This window comes from Coenobita brevimanus, chromosome 79, assembly GCF_032717465.1.
Source record: "Coenobita brevimanus isolate Jiangsu-jjx chromosome 79, ASM3271746v2, whole genome shotgun sequence".
Classification (NCBI taxonomy): Eukaryota; Metazoa; Arthropoda; class Malacostraca; order Decapoda; family Coenobitidae; genus Coenobita; species Coenobita brevimanus.
This window is the reverse complement of record NC_137032.1, coordinates 10,831,246-10,853,105: the sequence shown is the minus strand read 5'-3', so window position 1 is coordinate 10,853,105 and position 21,860 is coordinate 10,831,246. Positions and strand designations below refer to the sequence as shown.

At 41.5% G+C, this 21,860-nt stretch overlaps 1 protein-coding gene across 1 annotated transcript in view; it reads left to right on the top strand.

Moving 5' to 3' along the window:
- Nucleotides 1-21,860, top strand: part of LOC145409023 (putative neural-cadherin 2) — a 532,112-nt gene that overhangs the window by 400,656 nt on the left and 109,596 nt on the right. The window contains exon 15 of the mRNA XM_080279591.1: nt 13,490-13,658. Within this exon, the coding sequence (XP_080135717.1) occupies nt 13,490-13,658 (169 nt within the window). The remainder of the gene's footprint in view (nt 1-13,489; nt 13,659-21,860) is intronic.

Here is a 21,860-nt window from a genome sequence, read left to right as displayed (position 1 = left end):
CTTTTCCTCTCTGCTACACCCATATTCCATGTTTCAGCCCCGTATAACGCAGTCGGTACCACAACACCCTCATGCAGCCTTCTCTTTACATCCATTCTAAGTGAACGAGATCTAAACACTTTTTTCATTCTTCCCAGTACCTTACCTACTTCATTCATTCTAAACTTCACTTGTGCATCTATTCTTCCATCTACAGCAACATGTGACCCTAAATATTTAAAACACTCTACCTCCTCAAGCAACTCACCATTCAAAACTATATTTATCCTCCTACCATCTACCAACCTCGTACACTTCATCACTTTACTCTTATTCTCATTTACTTTCAATTTCCTCCTATCACACACCCTTCCAAACTCCTCTACCAACTGTCTCAATCTCTCCCCTGAATCAGCCACCAATGCAGTATCATCTGCAAACAGCAGCTGCTTCAGATTCCACTCTCCACCATCAACATTCACCAGACTCAGACCTCCACCTAAAACTCTTGGATTCACCTCCCTTACAACACCATTGATATAAATATTAAACAACCAAGGTGACATCACACATCCCTGTCGCGGCCCCACTCTCATTGGAAACCAATCACTCACAGCATTTCCCACTCTTACACATGCACTACTATTTACATAAAATCTTTTCACCCCTCTTAGTAACCTACCATCAAGTCTATACAATCTTAAAACAGTCCACAAAGCCTCCCTATCGATTCTATCATACGCTTTCTCTAAATCCATGAATGCCGAGAACACATCCTTGCCTTTCGTTAAATACTTTTTACACACTTGTCTCACAGCGAACACCTGATCCACGCATCCTCTCCCTCTCGTGAAGGCACATTGCTCATCACCAATCACACCCTCTGTACCCTCTCCAACTCTCATAATTAACACTCTACCATACACCTTACCTATCACACTCAACAGACTTATACCCCTAAAGCTAGTACATTCATACTTATCACCCTTGCCTTTATACAACGGGACCACACAAGCACTTGCCCAGTCAATTGGCACCATACCTTTCACAAAGCACACATTCAACAGTCTTACTAACCAGTCAACAATAGTCACTCCACCACCCTTCAGGCATTCCACAGCACACCCATCCATACCTGCAGCTTTCCCTGTTTTCATCTCCTTTACTGCCTTCTCCACTTCCTCCTTCGTGATCAAGAATCATTCAACTCTCCCAACACATTTATTCCTTGCACCCTTCCATCCGCCACAATCTCAGCCACCCTTTCCTCCTCTACATTTAACAGTCTTTCAAAATACTCTGCCCATCTCTTCCTTACTGCATCCATCACAATTAACATCCTTCCATCCTCTGCTTTTACTCGTTCTTCATTCCCAGACTCTCCCTTTCGCACCCTTTTAACCTCGTTCCAGATTTTCTTATTCTGTTGAAAATTCTCAGTCAGCCGCCTACCCCATCTCTCATCTGCTGCCACTTTAGCATCACGCACAGCCGTTCTCGCCCTATTCCTCTTTTCCTTATACCTCTCATATGACACCTCATCCTTCCTCTGCAGCCACACTTCATATTCACGTCTCTTCTCAGCCACAGCCATACTTACTTCCTCGCACCACCATTCACTTCCTTTTCTTACACCACTACCCACACGTCTCACACTACACACCTCTTCTGCATGCCCCACCACAGCACTCTTAAACAACTGCCACTCCTCCTCCTCCACACTGCCATTTTCCTGATCTTTCACTGCGTTCCACTCATCTTTCAATTTCTCCTGATACGCTATCATTTTCTCTCTTTTATCCAACTCACTCACTTTCATAATCTCCCTGCCACACCTAACCCTCCTAGCTTTCACCAATTTCTTACCTACTCTTAACTTTCCCTCCACCAGGTAGTGGTCAGACATACCTCCACCCTCCCATCTCAGAACTCTCACATCCAACAATCTTCCCATTACATTTTTAGACACAACCACATAGTCCATCAGTGCTTTATCCACAACCATTCCACCCTCCTGTCTCACCCATGTATACTTATAAATATCTTTCTTCTCAAACAGCGTATTTCCAATCACCATCTCTCGCTCAATACACAACCCTATCATTCGTTCCCCTTTTTCATTTCTTCCAGGCACACCATGCATACCAACTACACCTTCAAGTGCTTCATATATATATATATATATATATATATATATATATATATATATATATATATATATATATATTTCAGCTTATCTAGTCTAGTGTTCCCGTTTTTCTAAACTTACCGCATCACATTTCACTTTCTAAGTGTATATTATTTTGCTGTGCTGTTCATTTGAAAGAGAACATTTTTTTTTTTGGGGGGGTGGGGGAGTTAAGATGCAAAAAGAAAAACATGACTATTACAGGATTGTTGCAACAAGAATATGAAACGTCTTCCGTTACACTGAGTTTGAAAGCAACTGGTGGAGTGCCACAGAGGATACATCATGTCTTAGATCAGATGAATATAGTTTTTAAATGCTCAGGTTAATGGCAGGTAGTGACAGAAGAATTATGCAACACTTTCGTAAACCTATTACTGACTTTCAGCTGAATTACGCTGTTTTGCATTAGGTGCAATAGCTTACTGGAGTTGTGGCGGCCAAGAGAAGGTTAATGTTACTATTAATATCGCAGACTTCATGACTGACACTTGCATGAAGAAAATAATTGTCTGATATTTTCTGGAATTGAACAACACAAAGTATGCAGCAATAAGTGTTAACTTTTTTTTTTTTTTTATCATTAGGAAGCAGGAAAAGTGTTTATTTTTCCTTTACTCACAAGGCAATTCGCTCTTCAAGGTAGCTTGTTGATAAATTTGATCAGATTTTTTTTTTTCTCAGCTCACCAGTATTTTTGCGAGCTACTACCCACCTCTACACACATTAATGATAGACAGAATAACGCAAATACTTGTTCGATACATCTTTAGTCTTCTGTAATTTGTGGATACAAACTCCCAAAGCTCTATCTCAATTCTTCCGATCAGCACTCAGCCCAAAATCTTCCTTCTTGTACGGTACGTGCAGAGCAGCTCATCCGTCAGCTCGAGCGTGTGTGTGTGTGTGTGTGTGTGTGTGTGTGTGTGTGTGTGTGTGTGTGTGTGTGTTCTTACCTAATTGTTCTTACCTAATTGTATCTTTACAGGAATGAGTCAAGCTCGTACTGTCCCGTGTCTTAAACCATATTTATCGTACATATCCTTAAATTTGTGAATTGTTTTGGCACACACTATTTCATTCGGTAGTGCATTCCATTGATCAATTGCTCTGTTTGAGAAACTAAATTTCCTTACGTCTTTATCACCTCTCTTCTTATGCAGTTTTTTGCAGTGTCCTCTTGCTGATGCTTCTCCATATGTTAAGTAATCATTTATGTCTATTTTCTCCTTCCCTGATATGCACTTATATAGCATTATCATGTCACCTCTTTTCCTTCTCTCCTGTAGTGTTGGTAAATTCAGTTTATTTAGTCTTTCTTCGTAGCTTAGGTCCCTTAAGCTTGGTATCCATCTTGTAGCGGCCCTTTGAACTTTTTCAATCTTGTCTATATGCTTTTTGAGATGAGGACTCCAGACTACTGATGCATATTCCAGGGTTGGTCTAATGAATGATGTTATTATCCTTCTTAGCATGTCTTCATTTATGTATGTGAATGCTATTCTCATATTTGCAAGCAGTGTATACATGTATACAGCAGGGAAGAAGAAGCTGGTTCTTTGAAAGCAGTGATAAGAAACAGGGAAGTGAGCATGGAAGTGAAAAAGTTACTACATGACAGTATTGTGATACCAACTCTAACGTACGGAAGTGAAGCTTGGACGTTGTTGGAAGGACACAAGTCAAGAGTGAGAGCAGTGGAAATGAGTTATTTAAGAGGAGCCTGTGGAGTCACATGGAGAGATAGGCTGACGAATGAGGATATAAAGGAACGTTGTGGTGTTGATGTGGATGTGATAGGGAGCGTTATGAGGAACACACTGAGGTGGTTTGGCCATGTGGAGAGGATGGAGGGTGAAAGACTGACGAAGAGAGTGTATGTGAGTGAGGTGGAGGGGGGAAGAGGGAGGGGGAGGCCGAGGATGAGAAGGAGGGATGGGGTGGAGAGGTATATGAGAGAGGGGGGGGTGAGTTGGGAGCAGGGCAGTGAAATGGCGGGGGACAGGGCGACTTGGAGGCGATTTTTTTGTGGCCACCCCAAACGGGATTGAGGCGTCTGGCAATAGATAGATAGATAGTATACATGTTCCGTACCTTCTCGCTGATGTGGTCAGCCGGAGATAGTCTGTTATTGATAATCACACCTAGGTCTTTCTTTCTTTCTGATGTGTATAGGGTTTTATTTCCTAACTTATAATCCCAATCAGGTCTTTTTCCACTTTTACCGAACTTGATTACATGACACTTGTCCACATTGAATTCTATTTGCCATGTACTACTCCATTCATGAAGTTTATTTAATTCTTCTTGTAGCTCCCTACAAGAGTCTGTGCTAGTAATTCTCCTTTGTATTTTTACATCATCTGCAAACATATTCAGATAGCTCTCATTTCCAGTGTTACTGTTTATATCATTTATATACACTAAAAACATGATTGGTGCCAGCACCGAACCCTGTGGTACTCCACTAGTCACTTCTTTCCATGATGAGTAGTTTCCTCTTAGTACTGTCCTCATTTCTCTTTTTATGAGAAAGTCTTGCATCCAACAAAACAGTTTGCCTCGAATTCCTCCTTGATGGTACAGTTACCATAAAAGAATTTGGTGTGGTACTGTGTCAAAAGCTTTCTTGAAATCTAAATAGATACTGTCCACCCATCCTTCCCTTTCCTGTATTGTGTTTGTTACTCTGTCATAGTAGCTCAACAGATTAGTAACACATGATTTTCCTTTTCTGAAACCAAACTGTCTTTCTGTTATCATACTGTGTTCTTCTAGATGATTTACCCAAGCTTTTCTTATAAGTTTTTCTAATACCTTGCTTACAACACTGGTCAGTTATACTGGTCGGTAGTTGAGAGGATTTTGTCTATTTCCTTTCTTGAATAAGGGGACTATATTTTCTTTTTTCCATATATCAGGCAGTTTCCCTTGACTCAAGGATTTCTTGAAAATTAAAAATAATGGTTTACTTAACTCCCTTGCACATTCTCGTAATATCCAACATGAAATTTCATCAGGACCACTTGCTTTTCCTCTGTCTAATCTACTTAACTCCTCCTGTATTACTTTTTCTGCTATTTGTATATCTGGTAGTATGTGTGGACATGCGTTTTCCACATAGTCCCTCTCAAAATTTTTTTCTTCTGTAAAAACTAATTGGAAATTCTTATTTAGTGCTTCACAAATATCTTTCTATTGTGTATAAGTGATTCCCTCGTCCGTTATGGATTGTATTATATCTTTTACGTTGGTTTTGCTTCTGATATAGCTGTAAAACAGCTTTGGTTGATCACTACTTTTATTTATTATATCCTCCTCAAACTGTTTTTGGGCTTCCCTCCTTATTCTTGTATAGTCGTTTCTTGCCTGTTTGTAATTATTATACGCCCTTTCACTATTGTGTCTTCTGTATCTATTCCACAACAAATCTCTTCTTTCTTTTGATTTTTTACATTCTGTATTGAACCATTTCTGTATTTTCTTATCTGCTTCTTTCTGCTGTGGGATGTACTTCTGGACTCCTATTTCACAAAATTCACAAAAATTTTTATATACAGCATTTAAATCTTGTCCTCTGAGCACATTTTCACAATCAGCTTCTAAGAAATACTTCTTTAGGTCTTGATAATTTCCCTTTTTATAGTTTAGGCTCTTTTTGTAAGTGTCATTGCTGTTTACTATGTCATATGCTATCCTGAAGTTATAATTTAGTACTGCATGATCGCTTTTGCCGAGTGGAGGGTGATATATTAAACTGTCAATGTCATTTTCTTGCCTAGTAAATATTAGATCTAGCACTGAAGGTACATCAAATCCTCTTTTTCTGGTGGTTTCCCTCACATGTTGCGTTAAGAAAAACTCTTGTACGAGATCCAGGAGCTTTTGGTCCCAACAGCTTTCTTGGTTATTTATATCTAGAGTATTCCAATTTATATTTGTATTGAAGTCCCCAGTTAGTATAATTCTTTCCGATTTCTCTTCCATTTTATGTAGCAATGGTCTTATACTCTGAATTGTACTCTCTGCCAGGTCCTCATATTCGTCTCTTTCCCATGTGTTTGATCTGGGTGGCATGTACAAATTGGCTACAATTACTTTACCTTCTGATGTGTCGATCTCTACTGCAATCAGTTCTACTTGTGATGGTATATCTAGGTTCATTTCCTTGACTTTTAGATTTTTCTTAGTTAATATTATAATTCCTCCTCCTTTTTTTAAATTTCTGTCTCTTCTCCATATATTGTATTCCTCTAAGTTTAGTATGTCATTGGATATCCTTGGTGTTAATTTTGTCTCAGTTAGGCATATTATTTGTGGTTCATTTTCTCTGACATAATCATTCATCTCTAGTAATTTAGATACCATTCCATCCACATTTGAGTACATCAACTTTATCATCTTGTTTATATACTTGTTATGACATGGTTCTACTACCTTCCTCCTTTTTCTTCCATCCTGTTTGTGTACCACTTTCGTACCTGCAATCCTATTACTTTGTAAAAAAATTTATTCTTCTCCTCTTCTGATCTTCCCTCATTTTTTGTTTTTGCTTCCTCCCTTTTCTCTTTCAGTAATTCCAGTTCCTCTTGTGTTAGGCATCTTTTTATCCATACATTTTTGAACTCCTCTTTTTCCATAAGATTCTTTGCATTTTTTAGTATCTCTTCCACAGTGTTTTCACTCTGGAAAGTCACCTTTAGAGGTCTTGTCTTGCTTTTCTCGTATTTCCCTAACCTTTTGTGTTCCTCTATGTCTTTACTACAGATTTCCTCTGATACTTCTTTCAGTAAGCTCATTACATTTGCCATCTCCTTTTTGTCTCTAGTGATCTTGTTTTTAACTTCTTCCTCTTCTATACCAGTGATTACTATTGATTTATTTATCTCTACTGAATCTCTGACTAACTTTGGATTGTTTTGGATTATTCTTTTCACTTCCTTTTTAATCCTTTTTTCCTCCACCCTTGTTTCTAAGTCTTTCTTTACTTTCACCATTTCAGCATACGTGGTTTCTGCATCATTTTTGTAGCTTTGCACAGCTTCATTCACCTGTGTTATCATCTCCTCAATATCACTGCTCTGGTCCATAAGACTGCTTGCTTGCCTAATTGTCTCTGTGTTATTTTTGATCTCTTCCATAACACTCTCGTGATTGACTACTGTACTTGCCATTTCACTCACTTTCTTCCTAAGCGTACTCAATTCCACTGTTAGTTCACTGATGGTTGTGTCTTTCTTATTAGCCTTCCTTCCTAATTTTTCTTATTGGCCTCCCTTTGTGTGTGTGTGTGTGTGTGTGTGTGTGTGTGTGTGTGTGTGTGTGTGTGTGTGTGTGTGTACGTTCTAGTTTGATAGCTTCCATGTCCACTGTATCTTCTGCTTTCTTTGCAACGGCTCTAGATACACATTCTTTGTCCTCGAAACCTTTCTCTTTATACACTTCCAGTGTGCTGGGACCTCTTGTAGCTTCACCATTTATTGCCATGGATGCTCTAAGGCATTTTTTATTCCGGCTAAATCCAGACTATTTAAATAAGTTGCGTTATTTCAATAGTGAAGAGTTAATGCAACAATAGCTGCAACCTAAGGGTAGACTGAACGTGAACTCAGTAGAAGGCAGGCTGAATTTGCCCTCTCCTGCAGACCACAATCCTATTTTTTTTCCTTTTTTTTTAGGGGGAAGGAGTTAGGGAGTAGAGAGCCCTTTGTATAGCCAAGAATCTTCACCACGCAGTTATATCGATGCCACTAGATGCAGCGTTGCTAAAGGTTAATCGAAACAATAATCAGTCTCTTTGTTATCAAAATTTCTCTCAGCATGACCAAATCTGTTTTGCGATAGCCCAAATAAAATAACTTACCACTTCACTACAATATCGTATTGTGTATTTGTTGCTCCTTCCACGTGATGACTATATCCAGCTCCGAACTTTCGGAGTTAGATGTTGCCTGACAAAATGTGAGACTTTCTAAGCCGAATAATATCGTCTGAAAGCAGCATTAATATAATAAGCAAGACGTCATCGGATTCAAGAGGTCATTGTGCCCATAGAAAGCGAAAGGGTTAATGTTTTCATTATCAGCATCCTCGCCTTCCTATCCTGAACTGTATGTCCTCTAGGCTGACAATACAGCAGGTCAGCTCTTGAGAGAAAGATGGAGGACAATGTCATACTGAAGGAAGCTGCCCCCCCCCCCCATTTATTCTAAGACATTGCCAAGTTGTAGTTGCAACCCGTTTTTTTTTTTTTTAATTAAATTAGTGGATCACAGGAAAACCGACAACTTTAACCGGGCTATCACAGACGCTTTTGTTGAGGGTATATTGAAGGATCTTCTGTGCTTGGTGAGGCGAGTTTGTGTAAGCTACTGTGATGGGGGAGGGGGGCGCTAATGTACAGTGTGGGTATAGTGGGCTGTTCAAAAGTTGTATATTGCCATGGTGGCGGTGCAGGGAATCGTGATGAATTCATCTTAGTCTGGATATGTACGCTTTTGTTTCTCCGTGTATGGATGGTTGTTTCTCAGGGTGAGGTGTTTGCTGGTAGTTCATGAAGGATGATGTTTGGCTGGAGGTCATAAATGGCTGTGGTGGTTGTATGTTTATGTATGCGTTTGATAAGTGTGGTGCTGGGTGGAGGGTGAGGACTATTATTGACTCATTCTGTTAGTTTGGTAAGTTTTTCATCCATTTTTTTTTTGTGGAGGGGATAATGCAATAGAAAGTTACATGGACGGGATGGATCCTGAGCTAACGTGAAGGGCTGTGTGCCTGTCATTCATATGATCCTTGACTACGAAGCTCATGTCTCTTGATGTGAGTTGTCAACACTTACTGTCTTCTTGTATCCGTCATTTTTCATGAAATACCTCTTGCGTGCGTTTCACTTCAACTTTCGTGTAGCTTTGTGGCTGTTAAGGCAGAGGCCAGTCTTGGACCTGCATTTCTCCTGGAATTTTTATTAAACCCGCTGTTGAATGTCTTCAGGCATTCATACAGCTTATATCTGTCCCAAGGTAATGCCTGCGAGTGTCGTCATGGGGTTGAGCTTTGTAGGTGCTTTTACACTGATGTTGCTTATATGTTGATAAAATGTTATGTGTATACTCAAAGTAAGACCTGAAATATTTAAGCGTGTCTGCAATGGAAGCGGCTGGTGAGAGAGGCAGGAATGATGGTGCGGCTGAGAATCGTCTCTGTAAAGAGAAGAGAAAGACACATGTTTTGGTGGTGAGAGAATTATTTTATTTTGTGAAAACCATCATGCAAGCGAGTATGGACACTGTTGGAGCTGGCCTACCGTTTGTTGATTTATTGTGTTGCGAGGCTATTGGTTGGTCATGACCACAGGACAATGCTCTTACCGAAAAACTGACGGATGAGGAGGGTTAGGTCGTGACATTAAAGGTTAAAAAGTAGGGGTTAGAAGACTGAGTCATTTCGGACATCGTCGGATCGTAATCTGAACCTGTAAATTTCTGTACTTGAGTTTGGCTTAATTAGAGGAAGTTGGACAACCATTTATGCCGCTGTGTGTGTGTGTGTGTGTGTGTGTGTGTGTTTTCCATGTGTATTTATGATTCTGCTCATTTTGCTGTGTTTTGTTAGTGTTAAAAGCTGTGTTTATGTCTGTTGCTGCTAATGTCTTTATTATAAGCTGTTTCAAGCTGAAATTATCGGAAAGACGTGCGATGGTTGAGAGCTTGGGTCGGAATTCCTATTCGAAGTCAAAATGTAATTGGCAATGTTCTTCAGAATTTGTCTCTCCATTATTCTGGGTGGTATGCAAAGCAGCGATATTGGTATACACGGTGATGGAGTGTTGGGTAATTTACCGGGTTTGAGTATATAGTTATTTGAGAGGAGCATGTACTGTAGAGTCACATAGACAGACAAATGAGGAGGTGAAGGAGTTTTGTGGTGTGGATGTGGATGTGATAGGAAGCGTTAGCAGAAACACACTGAGGTGGTTTGGCCATGTGGAGAGGATGGAGAGTGAGATACTGACGTGGAGAGTGTATGTGAGCGAGATGGAGAGGGGGAGAGTGAGGGGAAGGCCAAGGATGAGATGGAGGGATGGAGTGGAGAGGTATACGAGAGGGCGGGGTGTTAGCTGGGAGCAGGGCAGTGAAATGACCTGGGACAGGGCGACATGGAGACGATTTGGTTGTGGCCACCCCTTACGGGATTAAGGCGTCTGGCAGTAGCTAGATAGATACAGTAGATAGATAGATAGATAGATAGATGATGAACGAGTTCTTCCTGGTGTCAGGAATTTGACTGTGAAGTAAGGGAAAGCTGAAAATTTTACTCAAGGATATTTAAGATTATGAGGTGTTTTATTTGGATTTAATATCCAGTCTTATCCTGCTGCTTTGCAGTATTTTCTGCATTAGATCATCTACTGGGCTTGCTGTTAGGTGAAGTAAGGGGTGTTTATGTGTCTTATGTGATTTGTCTGTTATTTTTGTGATGCTTCTGAGAGTTGATGCTTTTGTGGAGTATGAATGCATAACACTTTATTAGTTTGTTTGTTAGTTCCTTCACTGTCCACTAAGAAATTCATGCGGATAAGAAGTCGAGGAAAGTTTGTTTCATACTGATGCATTCTCACTGAGGCAGAGATCAGACATATTCTGACGCAAATTCTCCAATCGTGTAGGTCGGAAAAAATAAGAACAGCTCTTTATGCTGTGTCAGGTTCTGTTTTAGCCATCTCACAATGTCATACATATTGTAGGCAGTAGTATGAAACTATAATACAGCAATATAAACCAGCGAATCGGAATGTTCTTTGTCCAATTTCTGTCTCATCCTTCGTGACTAAATAGTTTGCGACTGAAGAAGTCAATTCCAGCAAAATTGTAAACGCACAGTAAGGGCCTATTCATATTAAAGCCGAAATGGAAAATACTCTGGTGTGATCTTGTAAGTCGGGACAAAAATAGTAAATGCAAAAAAAAAAAAAAAATGAGAGAGAGAGAGAGAGAGAGAGAGAGAGAGAGAGAGAGAGAGAGAGAGAGAGAGAGAGAGAGAGAGAACACGAGCTCGAGCACAACCGTGAGCACGAGCATGCAGAGAGAGCAAAACCCTCGCCCACCAGTTGGTCTAGGGCCCAATGTTTGACTTTCCCCAGTGAACTTGACCTTGAACAGTTTCCTCTGAAAATCGAATTACTTCAGTCTTGCGTAACCCATAACCTATGCACCAACTTTGCTTCAAGTCAAATCAAAACTGTTTGAGCTGACTTGTCCAGTGACCTTGACATTTGGCCATTCCATGTAACCTTGTCCTTTCGCTGATTCTTCCCACAACCGAATATCTTTATCCTTGGAAGAACCTGAAGTCTTCCACAAAGCTTAGCTTACCTCGGTTAAAAACTGCTTAAATTTACCTTGTCATGTGGATTTGGCCGTTGACTAATTGTTTTCAAACAATAGGTCAACATCTTCGATGTTTTTCAACTAATCAACCAAGGTTAACTCAAATCATATCAAAATTGTTTTAGTAATTTTATCCGCACACGGACACACGGATTGGAATATGACCTTATCCTGTGACCATAAGCTTTGACTGATCGTTCTCAAAACTGAGTCACTTTGCTCTCGACTGACCCTTAACAACTTCCATCAAGTTATTGTTCAGACAATATTAAATCTCTGTGAGTGGACCCAACGTGTGAGGTTGGAATTTATCCTTTCATTGTGGCCTTGAGCTTTGACTGATTGTTCTCCAAGTTGACTTTTTCTTGGTGTTCTTGCCGTATTTTCAACTCCACAAAGTTTGGTCCAAGTGTGATGAAGCACTGTTTAATTTTTCGTATCCCGTGACATTGACCTTTGACATATTGTTCTAAAAAAATAGGTTAAGGACACACCGAATGTGCAGCCGTACCAATAAACTTGCTAAAAATCGTATCAGTAGTGTGTATCAGTCACACACTGGGATCAATTTTACATTGCCCTGTGACCTGGACTGTTGAAAGGTTGTTCTCAAAACTCAGTTACTTCATTCTTAGATTAGCAGCAAAGTTTCCTTAAAGTTTGGTCTAACTTGGATAAAAAACTCTTTAAATTGCTTTTTTTGGGGCCACACTCTGACCTCGCCCTGTGACCTTGACTTTTTAATTACTGTTCTCAAAAACAAGTGTTCCTTGTTACCTGTTCTTCAGTCGTTTGCCAATGTTTAGTTATAATCGAGGAAAAACTTTTGGAATGATTTTGTTCACACACACACACACACACACACACACACACACACACACACACACACACACACACACACACACACACACACACATACACACATATACGCATGCACACGCGCGCGCGCACATCAAATTATGAGTATACCGCTAACTCTGGCATTGTGAGCGCGCTGGTAAAAGTAGCTTTGTTGGATTACGTTCCTCACAAGCTGTTTGTTACTAAGAGACATAATATAGGCGATGGCGAGAAATGTCTTTTGCAGATCTACATGGCGATAAATTTGCGTCAGGAAAAGTCGATTTCTTCTTCATTGTCAGTGCACCCCAAGGCTTGATCTCCCACCGTTAAGAGAAAGTAGTGGAGAAATACGAGAAACGGAGGAAAGGACCACCAGGCTATCCGTTTAGTTACACTGGGACATTTCACAAGGGAATACTTATAGGGCCGTCCTGTTCTGCCAGTACTGACGTGACAGACATCTGTTATTTTTTCCCTCCGTCTGTATACTGTTCCCTGAGGATGAATACAGCACTTAACATCCTTCTCTGTCTAAACAGCTAGTTATCGATATATGTCCCCATTCATGTCTTTTTTTCAATGACAGACCCTAAGTAAATTAAAATGCTTACTACAGTGTTATTACAGATTTACCAGGTTTCCTCAATTTGCAGTTCCGGTTGTATGTGTACAGCTGTGATTTTTGGAACATAACCCTGGCATGAATCGAGGGCTGCCTATGCTATAGCCACCTCCTGTATGCTGTTGCCAGTAAACTCATGGTCCCTTATGTACCTGGGTCCGAATTCCCAAACAAATTTATGACCCTCTCTCTCTCTCTCTCTCTCTCTCTCTCTCTCTCTCTCTCTCTCTCTCTCTCGTAGCTCAGGTATTCATTTACAGGAAAAACAAGAAACTAACGACAAGTTTCTTCATTCTTCTTGTCCATGCTCTTCCTGAGATAAAGGCCGCGATAATTTCCTGTCTTAATTATAATTTTTTGTCAGAAAGTCATGGGGAAATTTTAAACTTTCTTTGTTCTCCTTATCACACTTACCAAAGGAACCTGATCATATGTTTGTTTGTGTATCCGGTCTCTGTGTGTGTCGTGCAGGTACGAGTTGCAATTTGTGGTGAGCGACGCTGTGTGGGGTCAGCGTGATGTGAGTGCCAACGTGACGGTGGTGGTGAAGCAGCTGGCACCCGACGCCCTGACACAAGCCTCCGCCCTCACCCTCACGCCCATCACGCCCACCCACCTCACTACTGGATGGACGCCCACGGTCAGACACTGTGAACTGCATTCACTAGACTTTATTAAGTGTATCATTAAAACTGGGAGGCAATAGTAGTATGTCGATCAACAGTTTTTTAGTCAAGTTAGTTCATGGACAGAACAACACCAGTAGTGTGTTGTAGCTAATACCAGATGACTACATTTAACTTCGAGTGATTTATAGGAGCCTGAGTGTTAATAATGTAACATTAACCCTTTCATATTCGGGAAAATTCTAATATTCTATTCCAGCACACAACAGACAATTCTATTCAGCTGAGAAAGAATACAGTTCCCTAAGAGTGTTAATTGAATAGATTTGATCATTACACGGGATTAGTCTTTATGCCAGCTTTAGAGAGCACAGAGCAGCAAGATATTCAGTAACTAAATAATTGTTCATCTCATCATAGGTTTAATGAGTGAGGCAGAATGTGAGGGTTTGCCTACCTCTTGAAGCTCTCAGTTTCAGTAATACGACCGATGATCTTTCTTAAAGTGTCTGTTAACTGGTAAATTGATACAAAAGAGAAGCACACTAATCGATAAACTCTTTTACATTATTAAATCTACTCACTGACAGTTTAGCTTGTGAAAATCCTAAGAGTCAAAGCATTAAAAACAATCGTGTTGAACCCTTGCAGATCTATAGACGAACATTGCTATGCTGGTCAGGCTAACATTACACGATTTTGATATAAGACATGAGTTTATTCTCAACAGTTTACTGCTGCCTACCTCCGGAGTATACCAGTCGAGCTTAGAATATATATATATATATATATATATATATATATATATATATATATATATATATATATATATATATATATATATATATATATATATATAGATATATATATATATATATATATATATATATATATATATATATATATATATATATATATATATACAGTATATATATAAATATCTATATATATATCTATATATATATATATATATAGATATATACCAGGTGTGTGTGTGTGTGTGTGTGTGTGTATATATATATATATATATATATATATATATATATATACACACACACAGTAATCACTCCAATATCCGACGTAATAGAGCCATAGGTAGGTCCGGATATTGGTTTTCTCTGGATATTGGTCCCCAGCTTATGGACTTGTACTTATGGACCCTAACTCAGAGAAACATCTATACAACTCCCTCTGGACCTGCATAGCACCTATTTAAGACCCAAATCACACCAATAAGGCACATAAATGACTGAAATAAATGCAAAAGAAACATAAAATGAGGGTTTAGAAGTATGTTCATACATTAATAAACATTCTGGTACTTATGGACCCTAACCTAGCCTAACTCAGAAAAACACATTCCTACTGCACATGCATAGCTACTAACACCCTATTCACACCAATAAAGGACATTAAAGAGTGAAATGAGGTAAGTATAGTATGGAAAAAAGAACAGTATGAAACATTCTGGCTACTTACAGCAAGTCCCTGGCCACCTCGATGAATAACCGCCTCCTCTCGGACTCTGACAGTAAGAACGATTTCCTGAAGCACTTGCAGTACACTCTTCCTGAAGTCTTGCAATGAACTAATAAAACACAGAAGTCCGTTCTCTTCACAGTGTGCACTTTTGTTTAAATAATGCTTCATTGTAACTTACTAAATGTTGCACTTTAACTTTTCCCATTCATATAATTTTCCAAAGCCAAAACAAACAAGTCTATTTACGTTAAATTTCGTTTCTATTGAGTCTTTTCTCTCACAACTTTAAATCCTTAACACAACACACTGTTTTTTTCACTGCACAACACTCAAAATTCCCGTGTGGTCTAGTGGAGAATTTCTTGCTGTTTATTCACTGTCAGAGTCCAAGAGTATCACTGGCAGGCGACCTAGGGGTGCATCGCTGGGTCGCGGTGATGGCGTACCCACTGCAGACGACTCTGAAGACAGCTGCAAACTCACGTTGAGCGGTGACTCCACCGTGGCTGATGTGCTGGGCTGTGGCTCGGAGCATGAGGGCCTGTCTTGGGGAGGCAACGGAGTGGAGCCAGGGCTGGGCACAGCAGGGGTCACGGGCCTGAAAAAACTGTCAATGGTTGATTGACGCAATGACCGACGATTCTGATGATTGATGATGCACTGCCTGAAAGCATGCACTTCCTCCACGAGTCCCAAGGGCCCCATCTCCCTGTCGCAGTCCGGGTGTTCCAGGTAGTCTAGGACGAACTCTAGATGTTCCCAGAGTGCGCTCAGCTTGGGGATGGCTGGAGTAGTGTTCTGCTGAGAGGACTCCGCATCATCGTCGCCTTCAGCGTCGGAATCTTCAAGTTCGGTACTGACACCTGCAACCGAAGACTCGATCTCAATATCAGACAACGTCTGATACCCAGGATCGCCCTCGTCATCATCCAACCACTCACGAAGATCGTCCACATCTACATCGTCGCCGTGCGTACGTAGCCGTGCATGGAAGTCATCCACGTCAAAGCCTACAAAATCGTACTCCACATTCGTTCCGAGAAGCAGACGAGACCAACCATTTTCAAGAGTCTTCACAGGGACTTCCTTCCATGCACTAGCCCAGTTGTACAGTGCAGACTTGATGTTGTATCGGCGAAGGTTTTCCAAAGTCCGCTTGCCTCGTGTGTCCCGTCCCTCCCTGCGCTCGTCCTCGTCCTCGAGAACAACCATCACCCCATCCAGGAACTACCGACGGTATAGGCGCTTTGTTGCCACGATCACTCCTTGGTCCATTGGTTGGATGAGAGCAGTCGTATTAGGTGGCAGAAACATGCACCTAATACGGCCATTTTCAGCAACCAAGTCCGTGTCGTACGGGTGGGCAGGTGCATTGTTGAGAAGAAGGAGGGCCTTTACCTGGTTGCGCAGGATTCCCAGCGTCTTCGTCTGGTAATGGATGACCTCCTTGACGAAGTGATGGTGAAACCAGTCTTTGAAGATCACAGCTGTGAACCATGCCTTCAAAGAATGGTACCAGACGACCGGAATGACATCCATCACCCCACGAAGGCACCAAGCCTGCTTTGCGCGGCCAACAACAACGGACTTAAGCCGGTGCATGCCATTAGCACTGGCACAACACAAAGCAGATATCCGTTCCTTGGAAATCTTGCGGCCAGGTACACGCTTCTCCGTCTCCTCGGCTAGAGTGTTCGTTGGCAGCGAGCGATAGAATAGGCCAGTTTCGTCAGCATTGTAAACTTGACCGAGAGTTAGGCCCTCCCTGTCGATCAAGCCCTTCACCTTGTGCCGAAACTCATCAACTCCATCCTCGTTAGCATCCAATGCTTTGCCATGTGCATTATGGTTGGTAAGGCCATGCCGCAACTTGAAAGGGAAGAGCCAACCCTCGGATGCCTTGAAGTCTAGGGCGTCGTGAAGCCTGGCGAACTTCTCAGCAGCAGCCTTCAGCTCCGTTCCACATACCATCACACCAGCAGCACGTTGTCGATACCAAATCAACGTGGATCGGTCGATTTCTGCAAACTTGGGGGTAAACATAACCTTCCTTTCCACGTTGCATTTGCTTCTCAACGAGAAGTCAGCCGTGTACTGCATGAGTTTGTCTCGGGACCTCTTGATATCGAACAAAGTAGACCTGGCCAGGTTAAACTCGCGGAGAATGCGGGAAGAAGACCACCCCGCATCTACTTTCTCCAGTATCTCCCGTTTCTTCTCCAGAGTCAACACCACTCTCTTCCTTTTCTCAGGTGGCGGGGCCATCATCACACACACTAAGAGGAGGCCCGAGAGCAGCAGGTAGGGCACCACCACAAAAGCGATCACGTGGGCAGCCATTATGACGAGCGTGCACTCGCGGCGAGAGACAGGCGGAAAGTGGAGAGGATGCAGCGATGCTCTATCGGACGTCGGAGGAATGACGCGCCAAAACAATGCTCTCCCGCGCCGTGCGCGGTAAGTTCAAATTACGGACGGGAAAAAATCTTTTTTATTTTTTTATTTTTTGGGGTTTTCGGACCATTCTGGGAATGTTGGATCCCAGGACGATTATGTCAGGGTAGTGGGGATGTTCGGTTACTGGGCGTCCACATATTAGAGTGATTACTGTATATATATATATATATATATATATATATATATATATATATATATATATATATATATATATATATATATATATATATATGGGGTGGAGAGGTATATGAGAGAGGGGGTGTGAGTTGGCAGCAGGGCAGTGAAATGGCGGGGGACAGGGCGACCTGGAGGCGATTTGTTTGTGGCCAACCCAAACGGGATTGAGGCGTCTGGCAATATATATATATATATATATATATATATATATATATATATATATATATATATGCAAACTAACCACAGGAGAAATGAAAGGAGCGACAGTGAGTACTTTCGTATATTACATCTTCAGACAGAGTGACAGAAACGTAAAGGGTAGAGGTGTTTTATGCACACCCGCAGCAGATAGTGGCACACAGAACAATGGATGACCTGAATTTTTACCTGCGGCATGACTTAGGGTCACCTGCAGCAGGGAGTGGAACACAACAAAGGATGACCTGAATCTAAAAATGCACGTGACAAATGAGGAGGGAGTAGGCGGGGAGGAAAGGGGAGTGGGAGGGAGGGGGAAGGGGAGAGGGGGGAGGGAGAAGGGGATAGATACTGCTGCTTAACTTAAGACCTAGAGGATTAATGCTTGGTGTATCCCACACAGGTGTGACTACACCACCAGGAGATGACAGGGAACAATCCCTTGTTAGTCAGGGGGATACTGGTTTAAAATTAATTCAGTTAACAATTTATCACACTTAAAATGACCATAGCTCATGTTTATATTCTTTTCATATGTGCCAGAAATTAGACAAGATTCTATTACATTTCTTTCATCTAAGCTTTTTGATCTTGCTAGAATCTTGGAGCCTGCCCAGTCAATATGGTGATCACTGGATGCTTTGTGCTGAAATAGCCACTACTCTGTTGGGCTGTTCTTACACTGTATTTATGTTGTGAGATTCTAGTTTCCAAATCTTTTCCAGATTGTCCTATATAAAATTTGTTACAGCTTTTACACGGGATTTTGTAAACAACGCCTGAATTACTGCAAATTTCTGTATATCATCTCTCCCTCCTCCTTTGTCACGTGCATTTTTAGATTCAGGTCATCCTTTGTTGTGTTCCACTCCCTGCTGCAGGTGATCCTAAGTTAAGCCGCAGGTAAAAATTCAGGTCATCCATTGTTCTTTGTGCCACTACCTGCTGCGGGTGTGCATAAAAGACCTCTACCCTTTACGTTTCTGTCTCACTCTGAAGATGTAATATACGAAAGTACTCACTGTCACTCCTTTCATTTCTCCTGTGGTTAGTTTGCATACATATCTTCACGGTGAAGTGAAGTCTCTCCATATATATATATATATATATATATATATATATATATATATATATATATATATATATATATATATATATATATATATCTATCATCAGCCATTACTGCTGCTGAACAAAGGCCTCCCCCAACCTTTTCCACGAATTCCTTGACTGAGCCAATCTGTGCCACGTTTTCCATGCAAATTTCTGTATATCATCTCTCCACCTCCTGTCTAGCCTTTTTCTGTTACGCTTACAGTCTCTTGGTGTCCAGTCAGTCAGCCTCTTGCTCCATTGGTTATCCCTTATTTTTGCTATATGGCCTGTCCACCTCCATTTCTGTTGTTTCATAACTTCTATCATATCTTTTACTTTAGTCTGCTCCCTCACCCAAGTTGATCTTATCTTGCCTCTTAAAGATATTCCCAACATTGACCTTTCCATTGCTCTGTGAGAACGGATTAATTTATTTTCCATCGATTTTGTCAGTTTCCAGGTCTCACAATCATACGTCATAATTGGAATTATACATTCGTTAAATACTTTTCGATTCATACAAACTGGCAAGCTACTTTTCATAATGTCCCTATGTTTACCGAAAGCTTTCCATCCAATTGTAATGCGTCTTTTTATTATCTTTCGTCAATTTCAGAATTTGTCCCATGCAATTGTACTCCTCGACTTCTTTAAGAATTACTTCGCCTATTCTGTCGACGATCTTTGGTGTTTGTGGTTTAAACACTAGTTTTACTGCGGTTCATTTTTAGCCCAACTTTGAGACTTTCTCATTTAACATTTCTTGCAATGTCTCTGCTGTTTCTGAGATTAGGACAATGTCATGTAAATGGTTTAGCTTTTCTCCATCTATGTTTACTCCTTTGTTTTGCCCGTCTGCTTTCAGAAAATACTTTCTAAGAATGCTCTAAATAACTTTGGTGAAACTGTATCTCCCTGACGCACACCCTTCTCAATCTTAATTTTTCCCGAGTCCTTATGTAATTTAACAGTTTCAGTTCTCTCTTTATATAAGTTTTCGAGCAGTTTTACAATGTTCTCATTCACTCCTTGTTCTTTCAGTGAATTTATAATTGCTATGTGCTCCACTGAGTTGAAAGCCTTTTCGTAATCAACAAAACCTAAGCACAGTGGTTTATTATATTCTGTAGTTTTCTCAGTTAGCTGATTCTTTGTCTGTAGATATCAGTAGTCGAATATCCGCTTCGGAATCCTGCCTGTTCACGAGGTTGGTTTTCTTCCAAATTTATTGGTATCTGAATAACAACAAATATATATATATATATATATATATATATATATATATATATATATATATATATATATATATCCTGCCTGTTCACGAGGTTGGTTTTCTTCCAAATTTATTGGTATCTGAATAACAACAAATATATATATATAAATCACTCTAATATCCGGACGCCTAATAACCGAACATCCCCACTACCCGGACCTAATCGTCCTGGGATCCAACATTCCCAAAATGGTCCGAAACCCCCCCCCAAAAAAATAAACGATTTTTTCCCGTCCGTAATTTGAACTTGCCACACGCGCCGCGGGAGAGCATTGTTTTGGCGCGTCATTCCTCCGACGTCCGATAGAGCGCTGCTGCATCCTCCCCACTTCCCTCCTGTCTCTCACCGCGAGTGTACGCTCCTCGTAATGGCTGCCCACGTGATCGCTTTTGTGGTGGTGCCCTACCTGCTGCAGGGCTTCCTGCCTGCTCTTGGGCCTCCTCTTAGTGTGTGTGATGATGGCCCTGCCACCTGAGAAAAGGAAGAGAGTGGTGTTGACTCTGGAAAAGAAGAGGGAGATATTGGAGAAAGTTGATGCGGGTTGGTCTTCTTCCCACATTCTCCGCGAGTACAACCTGGCACGGTCGACTTTGTTCGATATCAAACGTTCCCGAGACAAACTCATGCAGTACACGGCTGACTTCTCGTCGAGAAGCAAACGCAACGTGGAAAGGAAGGTTATGTTTACCCCCAAGTTTGCAGAAATCGACCGATCCACGTTGATTTGGTATCGACAGCAACGTGCAGCTGGTGTGATGGTACGTGGAACGGAGCTGAAGCTGCTGCTGAGAAGTTCGGAAGGCTTCACGACGCCCTAGACTTCAAGGCATCCGAGGGTTGGCTCTTCGCGTTCAAGTTGCGACATGGCCTTACCAACCGTAAAGCACATGGCGAAGCATTGGACACTAACAAGGATGGAGTTGACGAGTTTCAGCACAAGGTGAAAGGCTTGATCGACAGGGAGGGCCTAACTCTCGGTCCAGTCTACAACGCTGACGAAACTGGCCTATTCTATCGCTCGCTGCCAACGAACACTCTAGCCGAGGAGACAGAGAAGCGTGTACCTGGCCGCAAACTTTCCAAGGAACGGATATCTGCTTTGTGTTGTGCCAGTGCTAACGGCATGCACTGGCTTAAGCCCATTGTTGTTGGCCGTGCAAAGCAGCCTCGGTGCCTTCGTGGGGTGATGGATGTCCTTCCTGTTGTCTGGTACCATTCTTTGAAGGCATGGTTCACAGCTGTGATCTTCAAAGACTGGTTTCACCATCACTTCGTCAAGGAGGTCATCCATTACCAGACGAAGACACTGGGAATCCCTCACGACCAGGTAAAGGCTCTCCTTCTACTCGACAATGCACCTGCCCACCCGTGCGACAAGGACTTGGTTGCGGGAAATGGCCGTATTAGGTGCATGTTTCTGCCACCTAATACAACTGCTCTCATTCAACCAATGGACCAAGGAGTGGTCGTGGCAACAAAGCGCCTATACCGTCGGAAGTTCCTGGACGAGGTGATGGTTGTTCTCAAGGACGA